This window comes from Benincasa hispida, chromosome 2 (assembly GCF_009727055.1).
Source record: "Benincasa hispida cultivar B227 chromosome 2, ASM972705v1, whole genome shotgun sequence".
Lineage (NCBI taxonomy): Eukaryota > Viridiplantae > Streptophyta > Magnoliopsida > Cucurbitales > Cucurbitaceae > Benincasa > Benincasa hispida.
Window position 1 is genome coordinate 36,473,901 of NC_052350.1, and position 8,325 is coordinate 36,482,225.

The following is an 8,325-nucleotide window of genomic DNA, read 5'->3' on the forward strand; positions in this document are numbered from 1 at the left end:
AATCCTAACGATATAAATATATAGTTAAAAAGGATTTAAAGAAATTGATAGCTACTACCTATACCAACAAGATGTACTTTTATTTTTTTTTCAGTGGTTCAATCATAGGAATTCTAACGTTAAACAAGAAGTCTAGAAGATTACAAAATTGAACCAAATCCAAATATAGTTAAATTATATTTTAAATAAATTTGTGTCATAAAAGTTTTTAGCCGCTGATAGATTTTCTCATCTCTGTCCTCCTTCCCTCACCCCATATAAAAACCACAAAGTCTCCGAAAGAAAGAAACCATAATTACACATTACTCTCATTTATCCCCATGGCCGTAACTTCATGTTCTCAAAACATCAACCTTCTTTGAGGTAGTACATAACCATGGCGGAAATCGAGGTTCCATCTGACTTTCTTTGCCCCATTTCTCTACAGATCATGAGAGATCCGGTGACGATCTCGACGGGGATCACATACGACAGGGAGAGCATCGAGAAATGGCTCTCGTCTTGCAAAAACCTGAGCTGCCCAGTGACAAAGCAGGCGCTGGGCGGTATCGATTTGACGCCGAACCATACGCTGCGACGGGTGATTCAGGGGTGGTGCAGTCTCAATAACAGGCATGGGGTGGAGCAGATCCCAACCCCTAACAGTGAGGATGATAGAGGAGATGTTGTTAAGTTGATCCTTAAGGAGGCAGTAAAAGGTCCAAGAAGCTCAAGGCTTGAGTGCTTGAAGAGATTGAAAGATATTGTGGCTGAAAGTGAGAGGAACAAAATCTACTTCCAGGCAAGCATTTAATTATCAATACTTACAACAACTCTCTTCTTCTTCTTTATCTATTTTTCTTTTTTTTTTTTGGATATTTTTAGGAGAAGTGCTAATTTAGTGCTTCTTCTCAAAGTTATTTGACTTTCTTTTCATCCATTTTTTAAGATCTTCATCATCATTTTTTTTTTTTTAGCCTGTTATATAATGTGTTATAATGAAATCCCTTTTCTCAGTCTTTAAAAAGTTATATTCTAAACCCTTTTTTTTAATGATTATTTTTAGATTAGGTTATTAGACACCATGAGAGTTTTCATCAACTCTCTCTTTGTTTTCTTTTTAATTTAATTTTTTCATTTCAATTTTAAATTTTGTGAAAATTGTCCATTAATGTGTTAAATTAATGTCAATATCCATGAATATGAAACTAATTTTAAAAAAAAAAAATTTAAAAAATTTTAGATGGATAAATAAATGTTTTGTACAAACAACTTAAAGTGCCTATTATTTATACTATATTCACATGTACGATAATTTGTTGCTTATTTCATATTTTTCATAACTTTTTTTAAAAATAATAATATTGATTCATCCTTATGTCAATATCGAATCTTGGATATCTGAAAATATGGATGAAAATATTGACATACTGAGAAAAATATTAATGGCTATATTTTGTAAACACAATTTGGTTCCTAAGTGTATTTATCCATCTACATAGAATAAAATGCTATTAAATCTTACTAAGATTATACGTGGTCCCTATGGTTTGATTAGGAGAAAGAATTAAGTCTTTATAAACGAGTTAAAATTTAGTTCCTATGGCTTGATAATACCTCAATAATAGTAATTTAGTTCCTATTGTTTGATAATACCTCAATAATAGTCTCTATGATTTAAAGATTCTCATAAATAGTCCATTGTATAAAACTATTTTAGAAGACTTTATCAAATTATAAGGTCTAAATTCTAATTATAAAAGAAACTAAATTCTAACTTTTTCTAAATTATAGGGATTAAATTGTAATTTAATCGAATAATTTTTACTCGACAATTATATTTTATTGTCTAAGAAAATGCCTTTTCTTTTGTTCTTCAATGTAATATGTATAGAACGTTGAATCCATGGAGTGCTTAGCTTCGATATTGAAGGAGGATGAAGACGAAGCCGCCATTGTAGAAGAAACCATAGAAATCATTTCAAACATTAATTCATCCACCGCTCTCCTCAAACACATCCTAACCCAAAACCCTCGACTCATTGACACCCTAATCTCCATTATCACCATAACCAAAACCTCGAAATCTCGAGCCGCCACCATAGCCTTCCTCAGCTCCCTCTACACCATTTCCGACCAAACCCACAAAACCTTCACAAAGGAAATAATCTTCGTCCAACTCACAAGAGCCTTAAAGGATCAAATCGCCACAAAACCCACCCTCAAAATCCTCCTCCACTTAGCCCCATTTGGCCGGAACCGCATCAAGGCCGTAAAAAACGGTGCCGTTTTCCATGTTGTAGAGTTGCTTCTGCACTCCTCTAATGGAAGAGAGTGCGAGCTGGCAATGGCAGTCCTGGACCGACTTTGTGAATGCGCTGAAGGTCGTGCAGAGCTGCTTCGGCATGGGGGTGGGATGGCCGTGGTGGGTAGGAAGATTCTTAGGGTGTCGAATTTGGGCAACGAGAAGGCAGTGAGGATTGTGTACAATGTTTGCAAGAACAATGTTGGGAATTTGGGAGTTGTTGAAGAGATGGTGGAGGTTGGGGTTGTAGGGAAGCTTTGTTTGATGCTTCAAGTTGGTGGGAATTTGAAGACTAAAGAAAGAATTAAGGAGATTCTTCATTTACTTCAATGTGTTTTCAAGGGTACTAAGTGTGTTCTTGTTATTCCTTCTGGTTTTGATCGGTTTTAGTTCTTATACTTTTTGTTGATCGATTGGATTTGTTGATTGTATGTATATTTTGAATCTTCCTTTGTATATGAATGAAAAAAATTATTCAATAAAACCGCTATAGTACTACTGTTCATGGTTGTCTCATGATAAGTGGATTAGAAAATATTGTCCATGCTTTTGATTAAGTGAAGGATAATATACACTACAAGAAATAATGGATACTATAACTAACTAATGGATGTTGTAATAGAGTATAAATGTATAGCTTAAATTTGTTGCTATAAAAACATTTTATAGTAATTTTTTTATTAAAGTTATAATATGAGTTAAAATAATGTACTATCTTTAACTTACAATAGTACTTTTTAACGCTATAATATAGTATTTAAAGCTAATCTCATGCTATCACAATGTTATTTATTTTTCTTTAATTACTATAATTATTGTAATAAACTTTTGATAGCTTTTCTTTTTTGTTATGTAACTTTTGAATAACTTTATATGTTGGGTTATACTATCTTCTATAGGCCCAATTATTCAAGATCAATCCTGAGTTGATGAAGAAATGGTTGAAGAAAGCTCTGTTTTTTCGGGTAAAGCTATCTCTGTTTTTCTCTCTTATTCGGTAGGTACTGTTAAATTCTCGATATGTAAATACTTGTTACTTGATGAGTTTCTGCCCGTTACTCGATGGATTTTTCCTTCTATCCTCGATGAGTTTTTGTTCTTTCCTCGATGGAACTCGACGAGTGTTAATCTTTACTCGATTATATTCAATGAGAATTAATCTTTACTCAAAGCAACTCGAAAAAGGAAAATTCTTGACTCGATGCAATTTGATAAGAGAAATTCGTGACTCGATGAAACTCAATACTCTGAAAACGTTGTGATTTGATTACAAGATTGTGTTTTCATTGATTTGCAGAGAAATCGAAGAAGATTGAAAAGAAAAAGATAAAGAGAAGAAGAAGGAACACGTAGAGTTACATGGTTCGGTTAATAAGCCTACGTCAACAGGAAGATTCTCTTTCTTTCTCACTTGAAGATTGCTTACAGCAGTTGTTGTTTACAGAAAAATAGAAAGTACGATGATTTTTTCTCTCTGTTTTTTTTTTTTTTTTTTTGTTATGATAAGTGGTATTCATAACACATACCATCTGACGTTACAAGATAAAGTTTGTTATGTAAACTAAACTAGTTGAAGAGGTATTTGAGTAACAGTTTTTACAAATTCTCCACCTTGACTCTAATACCTGCAATCCTCTGATCTTCCTAATTTTAACCATTCTATTTACCCTGTGTTTGGAAGTTCGAAACCAACTTGTTCTAGACACTTGATCAATTTAAGTTTTGATACTGGTTTTATCAACATGTCTACTGCATTCTCTGATTTGTGAACATTTAAGATTTCTATTTCTCCTGTCTCAACTTTGTCTCTGATGAAATGATACTTTATATCAATATGTTTTATTCTAGTGTGGTATTGTGGATTTCAGGATAAATGTATAGCACTTTGATTGTCACAGTAAAGTCTTACTACTGTTTGACTTAATCTAAAGTCTTTAAAAAATCTCTTAAGCCACAATGCCTCTTTAATTGCTTCACTTAATTTCATATACTCAGCTTCTGTTGTAGATAAAACCATAATAGGTTGTAATATGGCTTTCTAGCTGATTAGATTAGGACCATAAAGGAATAGATAGCCTATTAGCCAAGGACCTCCTTTGTCTAGATGACCAGCATAGTCAACATCCATATATCCATATAGCTCTAAGTTTGGTTCTATTGATTTTTGGTAGACTAGTCTTGAGTTTTTAGACCAAACTAAGTATCTTAGGATCCATTTAGTGGCCTCCCAGTGTCTCTTACCTGGGTTAGACATATATCTACTAACAAAACTAGCTGAGTATGAGAGACCAGGTCTAGTAAAAATCATTAAATACATTAGGCTTCCGACTGCCTGACTATAGGGTATAATAGACATCTGTTTTTTATGTTCTAGGTCAGAATCTTTAGGAGAGTTGGCTGAAGATAACTTGAAGTGCTGAGCAATAGGCAAGCTTACAGGTTTAGCATCAATTACATTGAACCTTTTTAGGATTTTCTCACAATAGTTAAACTAGTTGATGCTTATGATAGACTCCTCCCTATTCCTTAGGATCTTAATCCCTAGAACTTTGCTTGCTTCTCCTAAGTCTTTCATGCCAAACTCTCTTTTTAAGAGGTTTTTAACATGAGTTAATTCTTCTTTGGACCTACTGGCCAGTAACATGTCATCCACATATAGGAGTAAGTAAACCTTATCCTTTTAGGAACTTGTATTTGTTGGGATTGGTATCCTCATTCTCCTAGAGTCTTGTAGTTTGTAAACTATACATATTGTTATGAATAAAATAAGGGTTATTTTATCTGGCATTTACTTATAACTAATAAACAATGCTCCATGGTTATTGTATGTAAACTTAAGCATGTATATGAGATATACAAGTGGATCATGCCTTAAGTGATAACCTAAATAGGTCTGTAGTATAAGGATTAAGGAGGGATACCTGATCCTGGTGACACTACGGATACGACCCGCTTTGTAGAGGTTTGCAAGTGTTGTGAACTACTACAGATGGTAGATCCTGACCATTCATGTGGAGATATGCGAGCGGAGGTGTCCGATACAAAGAGTCTGTATATGATCGGACCACGAGATGAATAGTCTCTGTATATAACGCCGTTGATATTGGAGACTTACATCTCACCTAAACGACCATAGATGATATGACCTCAATCCTGAGTGTTTTGGAAACTTCTGCCTTTGAGGGCGATCCTTTGATTAGTATGGGTGAGAGTGACCAGATTGCCAACTCAACATGCCTACTTATTTGAGGACTTGTCTGATTTGGGAATTGGGAACTCAGTTACACAAGATGGAATTCACTCCTTCTCCGAAGCATGGGTAAGTAGATAAATTGCTTCCTTAAGCGTTGATTTTGGGTCTTGAACATAGTGACCACAACTTCTCTTTGGAAGAGAGAACTCAGTCATAGTAGGACTATGACTTATGTTCATTAGAGAGATCAGTGGTACTTAAGGAGTTAGATATAACTATAGGGGCATAACGGTTATTGGCCCAGCTATACTTATGAGCGATCTGTGAAGGGTTATCACAATGTTGATTAGTTGATATGGACACATAATATATTTGTATTAAGGATAGTTTAACTATCGGTTCTTAGTGGAGTGTCTGACAGTTAACGAATGGTGGATCCCATGACTAAAGGGTTTAGTCAATTATTCACGTACCGTTGGTGCTTCAAGCTACAAATCCATCAAGTCCCCTTGGTAGCTCAATGGATTCAAGTTGAGAATCAGTTCTTTGTGTTGATTTGAAATGTTCAAATTTACAAGAGGTAATTCGATCATATATGATATGATCGGTGTGATGTATGAGATATATCAAGTGGAGGATTAATATAAATGAGATTTACATTAAGTATCATGAAATGGAAAAAGAGTTATGGTTTATATGTTTCATAAGATGAAATATTAAAACTATAGGTTATAAATATACTATGGTAAGTTAGTTATCATATATATTTATAATAATATTAATTATTGGGAAATTATCTCTTTTTCTCTAATAACCAATTGAGTGGGAGGTTATTGGTGGTTTCATTGTAATCGTGAGATAAAAGGAAAAATGCTTTGCTAAATTTAGTAGGTTGTTGAATTGAGATTTTCCACTCTCAGAATAACTCACGGTTGACTGTCAACTGGATTAGATTCACTAAACGATAGTTAAAGAGAGACTAAACGATAATGGAGTGACACTACACGATAGTTCACTCAGCTGGCCTTTAGCTAAACAATCGCGAAGCTTTTACTAAACGATCACATAACATTTGTTAAACGATTGGGCATCGTCTATACGATAGACCTTTGCCATCTCCCACTTGCTCGATCGTTTACACGATTGTTATTCCTCCACTCTTGTCCTCTAACCAAGTCCATACAGAGCCCACACTTCTAGATTCTCACACCGAGAATACCAAGGTAGCCATTGTGGTGGTGTCGTACTCAACTCGACTAAATTGAGGTATTTGGAGGCCGTTTGCTGTGTTCGTGATCTTGGAGATCGTTGTGTTCGTGGTTGTTGTGATTGTGCTGTGTTGCGGTCGTAGTGTTCGAGCGTTCGTGATTGATGTCTTTCTGATTGTTCGAGCATTCGTGATCGAGGGAGTTTGAAGATGAGTCATCAAAGGTATTTCTTGTTATACCTTGATCTTTTAAGTAAAACATGTTGTAATTTCGTATTGTGCATGACCTGTAAGATTCCGTTTCTTGAATGTAATTGTGTTTGTTCAATTTCATATGGAATTTGGAACGATCATTCTGCTGCTCATGGAAATCCTCATATTCGATTTCCTTCAGTATTTACATAAACACATATGTCACTATAACTTCTTTTGAATCCAATGCTAGATATAGTCATTGAACCTTCTATACCAGCACCTAGGTGATTGTTTTAGCCCATAGATTGACTTGTTGAGTAAGTAATGGAGATTCTCCTTTCTTTAACTTCAAATCCCTTACGTTGCATCATTTAGATTGTCTCTTATAGATGTCCATGAAGCAAGTCAGTTTTCACATCTAATCGATACAATTCTAAGTTATTTTGAGCAACCAAGGATAAAAGAAGCCTTATAGAAGTTTGTTTGACAATTGGAGAGAAAATTATCTGAAGTAGAGTGTGTGATTGTATGCTAGTATGTTGATGATATGTTCATCTTTGGAACAAACATAGAGGTAATAAATAATACCAAGTTGTTATTAACATTGAATTTTGAAATGAAAGACCTAGAGGAAGCTGACGTAATACTTGGTGTTAAAATAAGGAAAATAGAAAATTGTTTTTCTCTTTGTCAATCACACTACAATGAAAATTTATTAAAGAGATTTGACTCCTTTGATGATCCTTCTATAAGAACATTTTAAGAAAAATAAAGGAGTATGTGTGTTTCAATCTGAATATGCAAAGGTCATAGGTAGTGTTAAGTTCCCAATGAGCTATACTAGACTTGATAGTACACATAATTCTGATAAAGATCAATGAGGTCTTCTTTGTTGCTTTTGAGATATCTTAAGGGCACAATAGACTATTGTTTGCATTTTAAGAAATTCCCTATTGTGTTAGAAGGTTATTGTGATGCAAATTGAGTAATTGATAATGATGAGGTCAATTATACTTGTGGATATGTATTCTTACTCGGTGGAGGAGCCTTATCGTGGAAGTCTATAGATGTGCATAGTTAGATCCACCATGGAATCTAAATTTATTGTTCTAGAGTTAGCAGGACAAGAGGCTGAGTGGCTTAGAAGACTACTAGAAGATGTACGATTATGAGGGGCATCAGTACCATTTTTGATACATTGTGATTCACAAGCTACCATAGGAATTTCCAAGAATAGTGTATATAATGACAATAGGTGGCATATTCATCCTAGATATGGAGTTGTGAAATAGTTGTTAAAATGAGGAGTTATTTCCTTGGAATTTTTGACATTTGAGAGGAATTTGGCTTACCCTCTTACCAAAGGACTAAGAAGGAAACTAATTTTAGAATCGTCAGTGAACATGGGGCTTAAACCCTTATAGTGATTCATAGCCCTCTATTTGG

At 34.4% G+C, this 8,325-nt stretch overlaps 1 protein-coding gene across 2 annotated transcripts; it reads left to right on the forward strand.

Annotated features, from left to right (window-relative positions):
- Positions 1 to 240: 240 nt before the first annotated feature.
- LOC120071503 (E3 ubiquitin-protein ligase PUB23-like) lies at positions 241 to 3,864 on the forward strand. 2 transcript variants are annotated; one of them, XM_039023822.1, is made up of 4 exons: positions 241 to 781; positions 1,874 to 2,627; positions 3,184 to 3,249; positions 3,582 to 3,864. In XM_039023822.1, the coding sequence occupies exons 1-3, from the start codon at positions 377 to 379 to the stop codon at positions 3,207 to 3,209; spliced, it is 1,185 nt and encodes a 394-aa protein (XP_038879750.1). In that variant the 5' UTR covers positions 241 to 376; the 3' UTR covers positions 3,210 to 3,249; positions 3,582 to 3,864. The 2 variants fall into 2 exon arrangements, with proteins under 2 accessions (XP_038879750.1, XP_038879749.1); XM_039023821.1 differs by lacking the exons at positions 3,184 to 3,249; positions 3,582 to 3,864 and having other exon boundaries at positions 1,874 to 2,787.
- The last annotated feature ends 4,461 nt before the right edge of the window (positions 3,865 to 8,325 follow it).

Coding starts and splice junctions, on each gene's coding strand:
- LOC120071503 (XM_039023821.1), top strand. CDS start 377: ATGGCGGAAATCGAGGTTCCATCTGACTTTCTTTGCCCCATTTCTCTA. Junction 782..1,873: donor GGAACAAAATCTACTTCCAG/GCAAGCATTTAA, acceptor TAATATGTATAG/AACGTTGAATCCATGGAGTG.